Here is a 17027-nt window from a genome sequence, read left to right on the forward strand (position 1 = left end):
CAGTAACCAGGAGCTGTTTTGACATGGCAGCAACAGCATGCTTTTATCAGGGCCAAAATCCTGAGATATAGCAGGAGGTTTCACATTGCTTGGAAGACTGTGAACTCTGTAAAGACAAATATCTGTCCCAAGAAGCAACTCTGAGAAACAAAAATGAATGTTTGCAGGCTAAGTACCTAAGTGGGTTCATACAGTGGACTAATAAAAGTCAATGCTTTCTCTCTCTCTGCTTTTTTTTTTTGAAACAGGGTCCTGCTGTCACCCAGGCTGGAGTGGTGCAGTGGCGTGATCTCAGCGCACTGCAACCTCCGCCTCCCGGGCTCAAGTGATCCTCCCACTTCAGCCTCCAGAGTAGCTGGGATCACAGGTGCACACTACCACGCTCAGCTAATTTTTGTATTTTTGGTAGAGATGGGGTTTTGCCCAGGTTAGTCTTGAACTCCTGAGCTCACGTGATCCACCTGCCAGCCTGCCAACGTGATGGGGCCACGAGTGTGAGCCACCAGGCCAGGCCCGTCAGTACTTTCTCTGACCACAAGATGCTTTGGTTTTGTAGATAATATTAGATGATATTATGACAAAATCACGTATTTTTATTTGAGGGACAACACCATTCTGGGCTTTCATAATAAAATGATGTAGTTCTCATCTCTCTTTCTCAAAGTTCAAAATATCACACCAAAGCAAGTCAAGCTAAACATACATGGGGAATTCTGACTCTTTTTAAAATGCAGCCAAATAACACATTTGTTTTCCATCAGGAATATATTAGCCATCTGACCAAGATGAGAAGTAACTAAATGTAAATTGATAGAGTGCTTTTCTTTAAAAATCAAACAACATAAATTTTGTACATATAATTGAGTCTTGTGTACCAGCAGTCATTTAATGAAGCTACACTTATTCCAGTGGTGTTGGCAGACCTCAGCAGCTCTCTGGGATTCCTCATTTTAAAAAGCGTCTCTGGCCAGCATCATTATTTCATTATAACACTTTGTTTTTGACATCCAATAGTCTTACTCAGCTCTATCACCACCAGCCTCCTAGTCTCAGTCTTAAATCTATCTTCAAATGACGAGGAAGAATGAGAAGGAAAATACAGAAGGAGAGACAAAGAAGAAGAAAGAACACAGGATTGCCAGTTGTGGCCTTGGGGCTTCCCCTGTGGTGGCAACTATGCTAGGGACTGTCAATTCTTCTAGATCTGTCTGCCTGAGAGCTCAGGAAAGCCAGACTGTAATGTGGAGAGAGTTATAGGGAGAAGAAACCACTGCGTCACTCCTGGGCTTAGTCCACAGTCTGAGCTGTTTCTAAGCATCTCAGACAGAGGCCCCAAAGTCCTTGAACTTGAGGCAATTGGAAAGCAACTGCTTTGATGAGGATTGCTGATTAGAGAGGGCTCCTGGAACATGAAAAGGAGGCAAGAGGACATCCTCAAGGACTCCCATTGGAAATAGAATTTGGTGACTCAGAGTGTCCTAAGTTCCAGAAGTTGCAGTAGAATGAGAAGGCATGTATGTGTGTGTGTGTGTGGGTGGGTGTGCATGTGTCTTTTTGGCCTAGCCGGTAAAAGGTATCATGGGTTGAATTGTGTTCCTCAAAAAGATGTGTTCAAATCCTAATCCTTGGTTCCTGTGAATGTGACCTTATTTGGAAATTGGGTCTTTGCGGATGTAATCATGTTAAGATGAGGTCATGCTGGATTGGGGTGGGCCTTAATCCAACGACTGGCATTCTTATGAGGAGAGGGAAATTTGGACACACATACAGGAAGAAGGCCATGTGAAGTGAAGGCAGAGGTTGGAGCGATGCATCTACAAGCCAACAAATGCCAAGGAATATCCACAACACCTGGAAGCTGGTAGAGGCAAGGGTGGATCCTCTCCAAGAGCCATCAGAGAGAGCATAGCCAGCAGCTTGATTTTAAACTCCTAGCCTCCAGAATTGTGAGAGAACAAATTTCTATTGTTTTGAGCCATCCAATTTGTGGTCATTTATAATGGCATTCCTGGGAAACTAATACGGAAAGGGAGGGGAAATAGCCCAATTCTCCCCAGTGTCAGGGACAGGCAAGGGCAGGATTTATCAGAATGAAATAGACCTGAAAATGGAGGCAAGAAAAGAAGCAGAGGATGGGTCATTCTGCTCTCTTTAGGTTGTGAACAGCCTAAATCCAAGAATGAAAATTCTTTTTTTTGAGATAGGGTCCCGATCTGTTGCCCAGGCTGGAGTGCAGTGGCACGATCTTGGCTCACTGCAGCCTCTGCCTCTTGGCCTCAGCCTCCTGAGTAGCTGGGACTACAGGTGCAAGCCACCATTCCCAGCTCATTTTCATATATATATAAACATATATATATTATATATGTATATATAGAGAAAGACAAGGTTTCACCATGTTGCCCAGGCTGGTCTTGAACTCCTGAGCTCAAGCATTCTGCCCACCTTGGCCTCCCAAAGTGCTGGGATTGTAGGCATGAGCCATTCTGCTTGGCCAGAATGAAAACTCTTTATACAGAACTTGACCTAGCACCAAGCATTTGTATCTTTTTTATCTACTTTTACCATGATATATGCTGATGAACTTTTGCCTGGGTTGGGTCCCTCCACCAACTATTACTGCCCAAGCTTGTTCTTGTGGTCACTGGGTACTTTGCCGCCTTCTCTCACCAGGGCTGTGTTTTTCCTCCAACACAAGTTTGATATCCTCACAACTGGCAAGGGTGAGATGGAGGGCAAAGTTGCCACCACCTGTCTACCCAACTCTCCCCCTTACCTGTGCGAACCCCATATTTCAAGGTGTCTCTGCAGTCAACCAAGATCTGCTCCAGGGACTCAGGGTGGTCAGAGAGCTCCAAGTTGAAGCCCTCCATGCCTTCCAGCAACTGGTGTGGGTGATGGAAGTCCAGCACCTTGGTGGAGCGATCAAATGTCTTGCGGACATAGTTGAGGAGTATATCCACCACTTCCAGGAGGAACTGCACGGTTTGCTCCTCACCGTTCTTAGCCGGAAGCAGATCTGAATTGAGGAGAGCAATGAATGGTTATCACCTGACTCATATCTAGATTTTTTCAGCCCAGAGACCCCTAATATTAACCATGCTATCTGTATAGGCCTGATTTCATTCCGGGATATGTATGTGCACTGAGAATCTGACATACCACATCCCCAGAAAAATGCATATACACAGAAGTTTTGCACATGCTTCCTGGGGGTTCACAGCCTTTCTGACAGGCTGCTCAGATATGGAATTAAGTGCTCTGAGATGCCGTGAACAACCTGCGACTGTGGTTGTCATCTGCAGGTTGAATGGGCACCTGTGAGGAGTGTGATTGAGGGGGCATCTGTCATGCTCCCGTGGGATCAGGGTTTGGTGTTGTGATGTGCTTGGTCTGTTGGCATCAGAGGGTAAGGCCTCTATGGGTAGAGGCTGAGGTCCCCCCTGAAGAGGGTGGTCCTTGGCGGTGTCCTTAGACAGGAAACTGGAGCTGGAAGATGGGGCTCAAGAAGGTGGGACAGGGAACCCCTGCCTCTTTCTTGACCCCATCCTTTTAGGCCTGGACTTTGAGATATCCAGAGGTGACTTTGGGTGACAGGGTCTGCAGTAGTCAGGCTGGAGGTTAGGCAGGGAAAAAAGCTGTAGGGGCCCAATTCTGTAGCTCACAAGCAGGCTGTGCAGCTGTGCATGATACTCTCTGTGACTCCCTGGGTTAGCTCCAGGGTTTTAGGGACATACTGTTTAATACTCTGGTCTGCCTTCTGTGGCCCTATGGGAAGTTCACGGAAGGGGATGGCAGTGGATCTACCTGTGAGCTCTTTGGGAGAGACTGGTAAAGCACCTCCTAAGACGAGAGTTGTGGGGCAGCAGGGGTTAGTGAAACATCTCTGAAAGGAAAACAAGTTCCAGGACACTCGTTGGTTATGAGGCTCAGCATGCAACTTCCCATAGTGTGATTTTGTGTGTATGTGTGTGGCCAATCTTGCAAGATAAATGTTATTAAGGAAATCATTAGATTTTCTTATATGCAAGGTTCCTTCGACTCTGAGAGTCTATGAATCCATATTTGTTCCCTTGAGTGTCTTTAGAGTTGACTTTTATTGACTGCCTTCATCCAGTTTCCAAAATGATGGAGACCTGGGCAGCAGGGAGGGAGGGAGTCAATTATATTCTCCCAAAGTCGCAAAAGCAGTTTCATGTGGATTCAGAGAGAATAATGACATTTCTTGATAAAAGAAGTAAAATTGCAGGAAAAAGTCAAGAAACTCAAATAAGAAATCTGCTGGCTAGCATGGGGTGGGAGTGGGGCAGGGGCTACCTCTAGCAAACAGATTGGAGAAGTCCGTCTCTGTGCGCCGGAAGCGGGCATCCCGGTCGCTGTTTTCACAGGAAAGCAGGTTCTTGGAGGACTGCCTCTCCTTGAAGGCACTCACAAGGCGACTCTTCTCTTCCAGGCTGTTGGTCCTTTGCAAGAAGCCTATGGCACAAGAAGCTGGTCAGAGAGAGTGCTGCAAACTGCCCGGTCCCTGAGGGTCAGCTGCGGAGCGGATTAACTCTCCAAGCAGGGCTCTTGTTTCTCCTAAGAAAAGAAGCGAGTGTCTGTGTTTTAAATACAGTGGCTCTGGCACTGCTCGCCTTCAGGCAGGGAGGGGGGCAGTGCCAAGTGTCATCAGTGGCAGAGACCCAGTCATGCAAGAGAGAAAAACAGTAAGTGAAGCCTGTTCTCCTCTCCGAATGTGACAGTGAACTCACAATTAAGTAAGCTAGACAGCTTCCACTCCAGTGACCAGCCCCAGGATAGGGCTTTAAAGGAGGGGACACAATCAGAGAAGATGCTGCCAACACTGTTTATGGGCTGTATAACCAGAATGAGGAGGGGAGAGAACAGCAGAGGGAGGAGGAGAGGGGAGGACAGCTGAGGGAGGAGGGTGAGGACAGCAGAGGGAGGAGGGCAAGGACAACAGAGGGAAGGGGAGGGGTGAGGACAGCAGAGGAGGAGGGTGAGGACAGTAGAGGGAGGACAGTGAGGACCATGGAGGGAAGAGGAGGGATGAGGACAGCAGAGGGAGGAGGGTGGGGACAGCAGAGGGAGGAGGGTGAAAATGGAGGACAGCAGAGGAAGGGGTGAGGACACAAGAAGGAGGTGAGAACACAGAGAAGGAGAGCAAGGACACAGAGGAAGAGAGGTGAGGGGTTAGGACAGCAGAGAGAGGAGGGGTGAGGACAGTAGAGAGAGGAGGGGTGAGGACAGCAGAGGGAGGAGGGTGCAGACAGCAGAGGGAGGAGGGTGAGGACAGCAGAGGAGGAGGATGAGGACAGCAGAGGGAAGGGGATGAGGATAGCAGAGGGAGGAAGGTGAGGACTGCGGAGGGAGGAGGGTGAGGACAGCAGAGGGAGGACAGCAGAAGGAGGAGGGGTGAGGACAGCAGAAGGAGAAGGAGTGAGGTCCAACACAGAGGATTCGGGCAGACACTTTCCTCCAGCACCAGGTAATGCTCACAAGGTTGAACATAAGTGGTATTTTTCTGAATGCAAACCTGAATGCAGCTTTTCTTGCACCACCCCCTCTCCTTGAATGAAGGTATTGCGAGACAAAAAAAAGCTTCAATCTTATGTGTGTTGCCATTTAATTCTATAAGTACTTATTGAGCACCTGTTGTACAAAAACAGTTTGCTAATAAGCATCTAGGACTGGGGACTGATAAAGCTAGTGAGACAGATCCCCTGCCCTCCAGGAGCCTACAAGCCTGGCAGATAGTGACCAATGCTGGAATAAAACTAGTCATCCAAGAACTCCAGAGATGACAGGAGGGATCTGAGCCCAGGGCGGGATTCTCAGTGCCTCACCTCTGCCCCTCGGGGGGAGTGGAAAGTTCTCCTGCCTGAGGTGAGCAGGACAAACTCCAGCAGCAAACGGGGAAGGAGAGTTGAGCCAAAAGGGCAGGAGAACCTGCCAGAGTGGAGCACACTCCCTCCACATCTCCACCATCCCCTGTGGGGCTCCTGGCCCACACGTCTGCTCTTTCCCTTGGCTTCTCCTCCTTCAATTCAGCCTCAGTCTTAGCCCAAAATGCAGCACACTGAAAAGACGAAAAAGTTCTAAGCTTCTTGGTGACCCCAAAGCTGTCTCTGTAAATACCAAGATCCTTCGGGAGTCACATGTGTCACAAGGCAGACTTGGAAGAAAGTCCCAAGAGGTGCAAAAAGGCAAGTTAATCTGGAGAATTCAACTTTGCTTCCCAGGACTACAATTCAACTGTGATGGGTGGGAGAAGGAGGGATGCATGGGAAGGCTGTGGTGATTAGAATCCTCCCACACAAGGGAGCCAGGGGCTATTTCTGGAGGGAAGAATGGGAAAGCAGAGCCACCAAGCTTTTTGTTGCTCCCAGCACCTTTTACATTTATCACTAAAGCCCAAAGGACATGAGAAGGGGGGAAATACACTATGATAGAGCTCCACACTTGGGTATAAAGATGGGGTTGTATCCTTTTCCATATCTTCTGCCTACTTCCTGAATTCCTCCTCCAAATCCTCAAAGTCCAGAACCAGGAGCCAGCACTCATTTGCCAGAGGGATGCAGGATCAGATGGCACCTGAACTCTGAGACTGCTCCTCTCATCCCAGAACATTGAGCTGTGGAATTTGCCAGACTTGAAAGATCAAACCCTTGTGGCCTCATGCAGTGAGATCCTACCCAGCTGAACCTCCACTCTGTTGTCCCTGATGTCTGATTAGGCTTCTGACTCACTCCCTGAGTCTCCCCACCTTGAAGCCCCTTCCCTCTGGGCAGCTGCAGGAAGCAGAAACTCAGCTTGAGGTTTTGCCACAGGCTTTCGCAGAGATGCCCTGATGAGGCTGAGAAACGATCATTACGCCACAGCTTTTTTTTTTTTTTTTTTTGAGACGGAGTCTCGCTCTGTCATCCAGGCTGGAGTGCGGTGGCATGATCTCGGCTCACCACAACCTCCATCTCCTGGGTTCAAGTGATTCTCCTGCCTCAGCCTCCCAAGTAGTTGGGATTACAGGCGCCCACCACCACGTCCGGCTAATTTTTGTATTTTTAGTAGAGATGGGGGTTTCGCCATGTTGTACAGGCTGGTCTCAAACTCCTGACCTCAGGTGATCCACCTGTCTCGGCCTCCCAAAGTGCTGGGATTACAGGTGCGAGCCACCATTCCCGGCCCTGCAACACAGCTTTAAACCTGCATCCCATTCCTTGGGCTGCACTTCCAGTAATGTACTAGGAATCAGAATCCTCTCTAAATCCTGTAATTATGTTATGAATAGCACACTTACACTGCATTATAATTTATGTTAAAACAATTAATTTGCTAACATAAACATATCTATGTTGTCATGTCTTTCACTTTGTTTAGGAAGGTATTTGTTTTCTAAAATACTGGGATCCTCAGAAAGGTAGGTGACCCAGGCCTCCCTTGGCTCTGAGAGGCCCTGGAAGGAACTGCTTCTCCAAGGATGAAGAGGTGGTGGATGACTTGGAGGTCAGTGCCTTGACAATTTCCCTGGCTAGCAAGGGGTCCTGTAAGAAGGGGTCCCAGAGAATGAAGCCGAGTGTACTCCCTCTTGCTCTACACCCCAGCTTCGAGGACCTAGTTTAAGCCTGTGGGTAACTGGTCACAGAGCTCTACATTCTTAGAGGCAAAGAGGAAAGCAGAGGAGAGGCAAAGCTGCAGTTGTGTTCGGTTGGGTGCCAGCACACTGGCCAGCCGCAAGGGGAGAAAAAGTCATGACTCCACCTCTGAGCTGAGGGGAGCTCCTGCTGTGGGTTCCTCACCCCTGCTGCCAAACTCAAAGGCTTATGGGGCCCAGTGAGAGAGTGTGTCTGTGTATGTGTGTGTGCATGTGTGCACATGTATGTGTAGCTAGAAAGCACCTGGCTCCAGGCAGTTGTTGCCAAGTGGGGCTTTGAGCTGTGCATGGCATAAGCACCTATGGCCAACAGGGCACGTGGGAGCTGAAGCCCAGCACATTCTCTGTTCACCAAGCTATGGCATGGAATTGCATATGCATAGACAGAGGGGCTCTTTTTCATTTGTTTGTTTGTTTGTTTTTGAGACAGGGTCATACTCTATTGCTGTTGTCCAGACTGGAGTGTAGTGGCGCCATCATAGCTCACTGTAATCTCAAACTCCTGGGCTCAAGCGATCCTCCTGCCCCATCCTCCTGCGTAGCTAGGACTGCAGCTATGTGGCCACCACACCTGGCTAATTTTTTTAAAGTTTTTGTAGAGATGGGGTCTCCCTATGCTGCTCAGGCTAGTCTCAACCTCCTGGCCTCAAATGATCCTACCACCTTGGCCTCCCAAAGTGTTGGGATTACAGATGTGAGCCACCATGATTTCTTTTTCTGATTTTCTTGGGCTAACAGCACCTGCCATGTTTTCCTCCCCATTGCCCACCCCCAAGTTTTTTCAAGAGAAACCAGAAAAAGAGAGCACTTGAAATCTCTCTATTTTTAAGGTTTGGCACTTGATACAAAATTACACAGACACACACACACAGCGTAGGCTACATAAAACAGTTCAGGGGCTGTAGTTGGCAGCAAGAGATAAGTGATGGAAGCCCAAGGACACCCTGGGAAGTTAGCAGAGCCCAGAGCCAGAACTTAGGGATCCCTGCAACTCATCATATTTAGGTCATGCCACCATACCTGCAGCACTCTCCAGCTCTTGGCAAGATCATGGGTTTCTTCTAGCTGATTACTCTCCCTAGGGGATTCTGCCTCCAGAGCTAAGGGTACCTACCACTAGTGGGGCCCAGGGCCTTCCTTGCAGCTTCATTCTGTGGCTTTTGGGGAAGGGCAGGGGGAGAGTGGGTGGGGGTTGAATTTTGGCAAGGCACTGAGGGTGCTTCTGAGAGTCATCCAGGGCAGTGGGTGTGGAAGAGGGAAGAGGACCATGAGTTCCTCTGCTCTCTTAATGTGAAAGGGTAAACCAACCTGGATGGTGTCAAGCCAAGAAGGGACTCTCCAGGTCCATCCCTCCAGGGATGAAGGGAGGGGTGTGTGTGTGTGCGCGCGCGCGCGTGCACGTGTGTGTGTGTGTGTGTGTGTGTGTGTGTGTGTGTGTGTGTGTGTAGGCAGGCAGGGAGCTGTGGACCCAGGGCCAACACCAAAGACTGCACTCCGCCTCCACTAGATTAAAATGGAAAGCCAAAGTTGTCTCAAGGTGTGGAAAATAAATCTTGGTGTTTGGTTTCCTTTCAGAATCAAACGTAATGGGAAGCCTCCTAACCTGTGGCCCCAAAAGCAGGGCATTTTAGCCCAAGGCAATTTCTCCTCAACAGACTACCGTGGGTTGTGGGGAGCAGACACAGGGAGGAAACTCTCTGAGGACTGCAGCCCCCAGGAGCCCTCCCTCCTAGCTTTGGCTGACAGTGGGGGAGAGGGAGTTGAGGCCAACTCCGGGTTCCCTATTTCCGGACCCAGCGAAGCCCCACTCTTTCCCGCCTCTTTACCCTTTCTGAACTCGTCGGTTATGTCCCCATAAGAAGCACTTAGACCTTTTATTCCCGCGGAAGTGGAGCGCCTGCAGCCAGAGGAGCAGGGGACAGCAGGGGGCAGGATGGGGGTGAATGAGGGCTGCCCCCCACCCTCAGCAGGCCAGGCGCCGCGGATAAGAAGCCCTCACCCAGAGCCTGCCCCTACCCTGTCCTCGGCTGCCCAGGGCTCGCTCAGTTCTGCCTGCCCGGCTGGCTGCATGACAATGACGGCTGCAGAAGCCGAGCGCTGCGGCCGCCGAAGGGACCTCGCGCGAAACGCGCCATTAAGCCCAGAATGGCGGCAGGGTGGGGGTGGAGGTGGGGGTGGGAGTGGGACTGGGCTATTTATAGAACAAAGATCCGCGGCCGCCGGCTGCCCCAGCACAGGGATGCAGCCCTGGCCTCGCCCCACGGGCGTCCCGCGCAGGGGAGAAGGCCAAACCCCCAGGCCGCCCGGCGGCAGGGCTGGGCTTTCGGTGGAAAATGGTTGGGTCTAGGAATCGAGCGCCCCTTCCTCCCTAAACGCCGAGTCCCAGGGTCTAGAGGACAGAGCCCCAGAAACGCAGGGAGGGCGCGGCGCGGCGCGGCCAAGCAGGGAAGGGAGTAGTTCCCCAAAGCGGCTACTCTGCTCTGACTGCAAACTGCCACCGCCCTCGCCCCAGGACCCAGGGAGGCTGGGAAGATCAGGTGCAGAGAGCACCCAGGCGGCCGGCGGCTCTCGGCGCTCCGGGGCTGGGGCGGGCGGGCGTGTCCCGTGCCTGCTCTGCCGCTATCTCCCGCGCGCAGCAGCTGACGGATGACTCTTTAATAAGCCCCTCGTTAATCTTCCCGCGCCTCTCCAACCTCTGCCCGGGGAAATCCGTATTTTCTGGCGCGATAAGGCTAGAGAATTTTAGTTGGTGAAATGTAGCAAGGAAAGCAAGTCCTCATTGTTCAGCCAGAGTCACTCAGCTGTGCCCCTTCGAACAAATCTCCCTTTTTCCTTTAAAAAAAAATTACATCCTTTGGGCGATTTCATTTCAGACCCTCCTGTCTCCAGAGAGCAGTTCTTTCTCCTCTCCAGCTCCCTGATCTATTTTCTTCCTTCCCGGTTCTTTCGCCCCCGGCGGCTCCTCGTCCCTGCTCGTCCCCTTTCCCTTCCTTCCTCGCCTTCAAGGATGCGCCAGGCAAACCCTCGTGCCTCCCTCAGGCAGGCCATGGAGGGCTCCAGGCAATCCTTTTCTTTAGCCTCCGAGGCCCCAAAGAAAGAAACTTGAATCCGTTATGACATCTCAGGGCAAAACCCCTCAAGGTGGAGAGACCACTTTCAATGCGACCCGACTGCGCGGGTGGAGATGCGAGTGAGGGGTAGGCGATGATGTAGGGGATGGGGGAAATGTGTCAGCGACAGCTTCAGGCAGATACACGCGCCTTTGGTCTGCTCTCCAGCAAGCCAGATCAGTTTACCTTTTCTACGCCACCTTTGGGACGCGCGGGCAGAGTGCACGGCACCGGGTGGGAGCTGCTTGCGCGCGGGGCTAGGAAAGCGGGGTTGCCGCGCGGGGGCGCTTTCCTCCCGCTTCTGCGCCCAGGCAGGGCACCCGGCGTTCGCTCCACGGGGTCTTGGGGATTGGGGACTCCAGAGGAAAAGACCCCAGGGGACCAGGTCTGGGGCAGGCAGAGGAGGGTCAGGGCCTGTAGGGGAGCGTGGTCGCTGGCTGTCCTGGCTGTAATTACATTAGAAAATCAGACCCAAGAGCCCGGATCCCCCTCCGCTTGCGTCCCAGTCTCCCAAGCCCCAAAGGTCCGCCCCCTACGCAGCCCAGTCGGGCCCCAGTTAGTCCTGTCACTTACCGCAGATCTTGAGCCCCAGTTTTCTGGTGCATCCATGGGCCACGCCGCACCAGGTATCGTACGCTAGGACGAGAGAGACGGAGAGAGGTTCGGTCAGGGAGGCTCCGACCGTGGGGAAATGGGTGGAGGGCAATGGTTTTCTTGGGGGAGGATGAGGTCTTTGCCAGAGCTTTTCATTAAAATCTACTTCCTGAAAGGAGCTAGGAGCCAAATCTGTGAGCCGACAGGCATATCCTCTAAGCCCCCATCATACTCCCTTCCTGCTCCTGGCTTCAAATATAGAACGGTGTCTCTGAGAGGCAGGGCACCCGGCGCCCCTCCAGGCCCCCAAACGACCCCCGCCAGGCAGCCCCGGAGGTGGAGTCGGAGTTGGGTGAAGGCTGACCCACACGCGAAGGGCCAGGCTCCGATCGAGCCGCCCAACACCCACTGGCCAGGCCCCGCAGACTCAAAGGGCGACCACAGCAGCCCAGAAAGGGAACACAGGCATCTGGGACCGAAACGTCTCATAATTTCTTGGCGGGTCTCCAGCCTAGTGGCAGCTTAAAATAAACTGGCATGAAATGGGGTCGCGGAAGAGTTCAAGAATTAATTGGGTGAAAAATAGTATTTGACTAGATGATCGGGCTCGCATGGCTGCTCTTCAGTCAGACTGGGGAGTGGGGAAGACAATAGTGCGCCTCGGGTCCTCATCCCTGGCCCCTCTTCCCAACCTGCCCCTCATTAACCCTTCCCTCTGACATCTTGGGTCTGGAGCAGGCAAAGGTAAATGGAATCAAGCACCTTTCCTCTGAGTCACAACTGAGGGTGGAGGTGCTGCTGGATTTTCCTTCTTTTCCAGGCTGTTCTCAAACCCCTCAAGGTCTACCTGCTGCCTTCGGGGTTCAACTTCCAGCAAGAAGTGTGGAAAGCAACCCCATCCCCGCTAAGCCCCCAAGCGGGCTGCTGTGGTGAGCCCAGCATGAAATCCCCTTCCAATCGCTCAAAGCAAAGCTCTCCAAGCACTCCCTTACCCTACCCTGACTGGTGCCTCCAGCTTCACACAAGTGTTGGAGGCGATAAGGAGAGTGACATCCATTAAACCCGAGGCACAACAGAGCCCCAGCGGGGAGACGAAACAGCCTGAGGTCGGTGAGACATGTCACAGATGGAGTTCCAGTGACAGACAGGAAATCAGTGCAAAAGCGAAACCCTAATAATACCTGGCGGATAAAGAGCTATTTGGACCTGATAAAGTGCTTTCACTTTAAACATCATCTCATCTAATTCTCGTAACAGTCCTATGAAACTGGCAGGAGTGTTGATCTAAGAGTCATTTGACAAAGAAAAAACCTCGAGGCTCAGAGAGGTTACATGAGTTTTCCAAGGTCACTCAGCAGGGAAGGTGGAGTTCAGACACATTGCACTGCCTTTCAGAATTGGGGGCTGCAACGAAAGAAAGGGAAAGGGAGACGGGGAGAGCAAGCGAGAGAGCCCCTTTGATGTAGCAAGGGTCGGGAAGACCTAGCGGTTGAGGACAAGGAGGGCTCCAAGCCCACCCAAGGGTTGCTGGAACAAGAGAGTACCTAAGGTTGCCTGCACTAAGGCCACCTCCCAGGAGACTCTAAAGGGGCAGAGAAGTAGAGCTAGCTGGGCGGGCAAAGGTATTGTCTGCAAGGGAGGGTGAGAGTGGATAGAGCGCCCAGCGCGCCTTTGAAGCCTGGGGTGCTGATGCGGTAGCTAGGCTAAAGGCCTGCAACAGTGTGCCCGGGACACGTGCTGCTTGCTGTTTTACAGCAGGGTCCCCGGCTCTCTTGCCTTTGCTTTGGTAGCTTCCAGGCGAACCAGGCCACATGCGGATTCAGGTCATCGCCTCTGTTGGGTCTCCTACCTGTGACTGGGCATTTGCGCCCGACGACTGGCGGCCACCGGAAGTAAGGGTGCCGGGAGTGGAGGGTAAATTAACACAACTGCCTGCTAACCCCTCACCCCCACCCCCAGGCGGCAAAAGGGGGCGGGAAATGTGGAAAGCGTCAGAAAAGAAATCCATCAAGGCGAAAGCAACACACAAAGGCGAGCAGGCCTCGCGTTCCTCCCGCCCTGCCCTGGCCAGCTCCAATGCCGGTGCCTGGTTCATATGCTACCAGGGCTGGCGACTCTCCCGAGGCCCTCTTTGTTGTGTGGGTAATTGTATCCCTCCTGGGTGGTGGGAAGAGGGAGCTGCAAAGGAAATTGGAATGAGACCTGAGGACTTAACACAAGACCTCCTGCCCGGGAGCCAATGCCAGCGTCTAAAGGGGCTTTCTGGTAATAATCCCCACTTTATTGATGAGGATATTTATTTTCTCATACATAAAGTGCCATAAAAGCGCATCAATAAGCACTCCCTGTAACCACACTATCCTTCTTAAGCCCTTTCTGTACACAAATTCTGGAAATTCATACAATTAATTACATCTCAGAAACAAAAATAAAGGGGGGAGCGGGAACTCTTACAGTCTGAAGCTGATAGTTTTTTTAGGGGGATGGGGTCAGGAGACACTTCTTCACTTCAACAAGGAAAAAGAAAAACAATTTTCTCATCTCAAGCCTTTACAGAGGTAGGAAATAAAGATAGATTCTGGAAATGGGTTGAGGAGCCTGTCGCACTTAAGACAGGGAAGCATAAATCCTCCCCTCTCTTTTATCTGGTGTTTCTTTTCTTTCTCTCTTTTCGGGACGTGTCACCTCCTGACAGATATCTTGCCTAGGATAAGGAGAGAGGTGCTCTCTCCTCTCTATGATAAATCTTCTTGCCCCCTCCCAGTTCCCCATCTCTTGCCACTCAGGATGCTGCCCGCTCCCTTATTTATTTATTTATTTCTCTGAGATGTAATTAATTATATGAAATGTCAAGGCTCAGTCTCAGTTTTATGCACCTTTCCCGCCCCTGACTTCTCCCTAACTCGTCAATAGCTTGATGCAAATTTGGAGCAATTAGGGACCTTGAGTTTTCTAAAAGCTGCAATTAACGTCGAAATTTCCGCTGATTATAGACTTTGAACACAGCGCAGGGGGAAAGGAGGAGGTCAGATCTTGGCTCAACGAAAGCCGGGGACTGAAAACTCTTATTCCTGCTGGGGCTCCTAGCTCTTCATTCCGCCCCCTGCCCTGACCCCTGTCGTCCCACGGAGCAAAGAAACCACACACAACAGAATAAAAACGACACTCTGGCTGCGCGCCCCTCCTCCGCCGCGAAGCCCTCAACGATCGCCGCCGCTCGGACCTTGCGTGGTCCTCGCTCTCCGGTGCCCTGGGAGTCACCTAGCGTCCCTGACAGCCGAATGACCTCTGGCAGGGACGGGGTCAGAGCCCCATTTATTTCCCAGCCTCCATTATCTCCGCGCTCCCCCTTCCCTTTCTGCCAGCTCAGCCTCCCGACGTCCCAGCGCCCCCATCTTCCCTGCAGTTCATTTGATAGAAAATTGGGGCGGGACCTACTTGTGGGGCGCAGGTTAGTGGTATTGGGGTCCGCTCCCGTATTCGAGGAGGTTGCGGACGAAGATGGGGTCGAAGACGCCATCAGCTCGGTCGTCCCGGGGCCTCTACTGTCCGAGGTCCTCGACTGGTCCGGCGCAGAAACAGGCTGCAAAGAGAAGCGAGAGCTGTGCGGGGAGGACTTCCGGGGTCCTGCACACCGGAGGGACTCGGCAGCCGGGGGCGCGGAGGCTCCCCTTGAAGATCCGGCTCTGGAGAGACAAGAGGGAGGAAGGGCAGCGAGCCTGCCTGGTAGGGGTGCGCAGGGGTGGGGGCAGCGGAGGAGACTTGCGCGCTAGCTCCGGTACTGGGGCGCGGGCAGCGTAGCCCTGGGCCGCTCTCGAGTCTGGCAGTGCATCGGCGCGACCTGGAGTGAAGCGCCGAGACGAGGCGGTGTCGGGGTGGGGGTCCAAGGCCAGTACAAGACGCAGGGGTGTGGGGGACTGGGCTAGGAGCACAGGGGAGCGCTCAGTGAGCGATTTTCCAGCCGAGCCGCTACAAGCCCCATTGGGCACTCAGCAGCCGGCGTGTGGGCCAGCGGGGGGAGGGCGCACGGGGCGGGCATGTCTGGTTCAGTGTCTGGTTCCCGTTGTTGTGTCTGGCTAATTCCCTGGAAAGAAAGAGGCAAACTGCTCCGGGGACTAGGGACTTTGGTGAGACAAGGTGAGAGGGGGAAAAAGGCCCATATCTTTATGTTCTCCCTCGGACTTGGCCAGAGAAGAACCACAGTCACCTTGCACTCCAGACAGCCAGAAAGCAGCGAGTCGGCACCTTGCTTGTCTCCCTCTTATCCCAGCCGGTTTTTAGCCATCGCTAAGCCTAGGGCGAGGTTTCAGTCCGGTTTCAGCGTTTCTCCTCTACCTAGTCCCCTGAGGACCCCAGATTTCTCGCGGTACAGATCCAGAGAGGGTGGGGTAAGTAAGAATGGGGAACGTCACCGGGGAAACGAACTTGCGCGCAGCGCGCAGGAGGCGGCGGACAAAGATCTTGCGCGGCGCCCCTGCTGGACTCTTGGCGCTGGCGCGATGGCGCCCGAAGGCCCCGGGACAGAGAGAGTGCGGGCTAATCTGGGTAGATCGAGGACCCCGCAGAGGAGCGCCCACCGGCCATCGCCTCCACACCCTCCCTCCGACCTCACACCTAGCCCCCCGCGCGCACTGGCACAGCAACTCGGGCAGCGGGTCGACCACGGCCGCTGGGAAAGTAACAGGTTACCGTTCCTAGTAGCGCCTTCGGCTGCTACTGCCCAGGCGCCCCTTGGAGGGACAGGCGCTCGCAGCATGGAAGCTCAAGAGAAAATCGCTCTTGCCCCACTTCAACTAGAGCCTCAGCCTCCGTGCGTCCCCGGGGGGTGAATCCGGAGGGCAGGGATAAGAAGAGTGACGAGGGCGGGGGGATCCCTGCGCAGCGCACCCATGGAGAGCAGGGACTAGGGCGGGCAGGAAGCACTCATTTCGGGAGGTTGGGTGGCCGGCGCTGGGGATGGGGTTGGTTGAGAAGCCGCGGGCGGAGAGGACCTGGCTGAAAAGCCACGGTTGGGCGCTGGGAAATCCAGGTGGTCGCTCGCTTACCCACCTCGGCTCGGCGACAGCGAGCCGGGCAGTCCCGCTTTTCCTCTGCACAGCGCCCAGCGATCCGCTCGGCTCGGCCCTGACAGGCGTAATCTGCCCGGCGTCACCTCCAGCTGCTTCCTCGTTCTCGCTAGTTCCGTCTCGCACGCGAGCGCCAGGAGAAGAGAGAGATTCGGAGAGGCGGCCGCACGGCTTCGGGGTAGGCGGGGGCAGAGTGGGGAGGCGGGGACCGGATCGGCGGGGAAATCACGAGGCCGTTGCTCGCGGGGGTAGCTCGTCGGCGGAGCGGCGGGGCTCCTCTGCAGGTGCCTGACCGCCTCTGGAGCTTTATAGGGCGATTATAAATCCAGCTCACGGTTTTGCGCCCGGAAGGAAAAAAAAAGGTCTTATGAGTAATCCAGAACGTACTCAACACGCTTTTTTTTTTCCTTTGGAAATAGGCAGGCTGTCGGGTGAGAGGAGGGAAAAGATAATTCCTACGAAGAGTTCTGCCTTTCTGAGCTTTTCTTCTTCCCTCCCCTCCTTTCCCCTCTCCCATTTCCCCTCCCCCTCCCATATCTTGTAGGAGACGAGCGGCGGTTTTGCCTCAGTCCTTTTCCCCGGGGTTCCCCCAGATCTGTGACCCTGCGA

At 53.3% G+C, this 17027-nt stretch overlaps 1 protein-coding gene across 2 annotated transcripts in view; it reads right to left on the reverse strand.

The window, feature by feature from the left end:
• The window catches only part of GAD1 (glutamate decarboxylase 1), a 42033-nt gene extending 25334 nt beyond the window's left edge, over positions 1 to 16699 (reverse strand). Inside the window, exons 1-5 of one of the 2 annotated variants that reach the window (XM_032755421.2) lie at positions 16402 to 16697; positions 14791 to 14935; positions 11332 to 11394; positions 4315 to 4473; positions 2774 to 3016 (exon numbers count right to left, since the gene is read on the reverse strand). In XM_032755421.2, the coding sequence (XP_032611312.1) occupies positions 2774 to 3016; positions 4315 to 4473; positions 11332 to 11394; positions 14791 to 14872 (547 nt within the window). In that variant the 5' untranslated portion in view covers positions 14873 to 14935; positions 16402 to 16697. Of the gene's footprint in view, positions 1 to 2773; positions 3017 to 4314; positions 4474 to 11331; positions 11395 to 14790; positions 14936 to 16401 lie in introns of both variants that reach the window. The other variant, XM_032755422.2, reaches the window with a different exon arrangement.
• Between the last annotated feature and the right edge of the window lie 328 nt (positions 16700 to 17027).

This window comes from Hylobates moloch, unplaced genomic scaffold, assembly GCF_009828535.3.
Source record: "Hylobates moloch isolate HMO894 unplaced genomic scaffold, HMol_V3 SCAFFOLD_1, whole genome shotgun sequence".
In the NCBI taxonomy this organism is placed as follows: Eukaryota; Metazoa; Chordata; class Mammalia; order Primates; family Hylobatidae; genus Hylobates; species Hylobates moloch.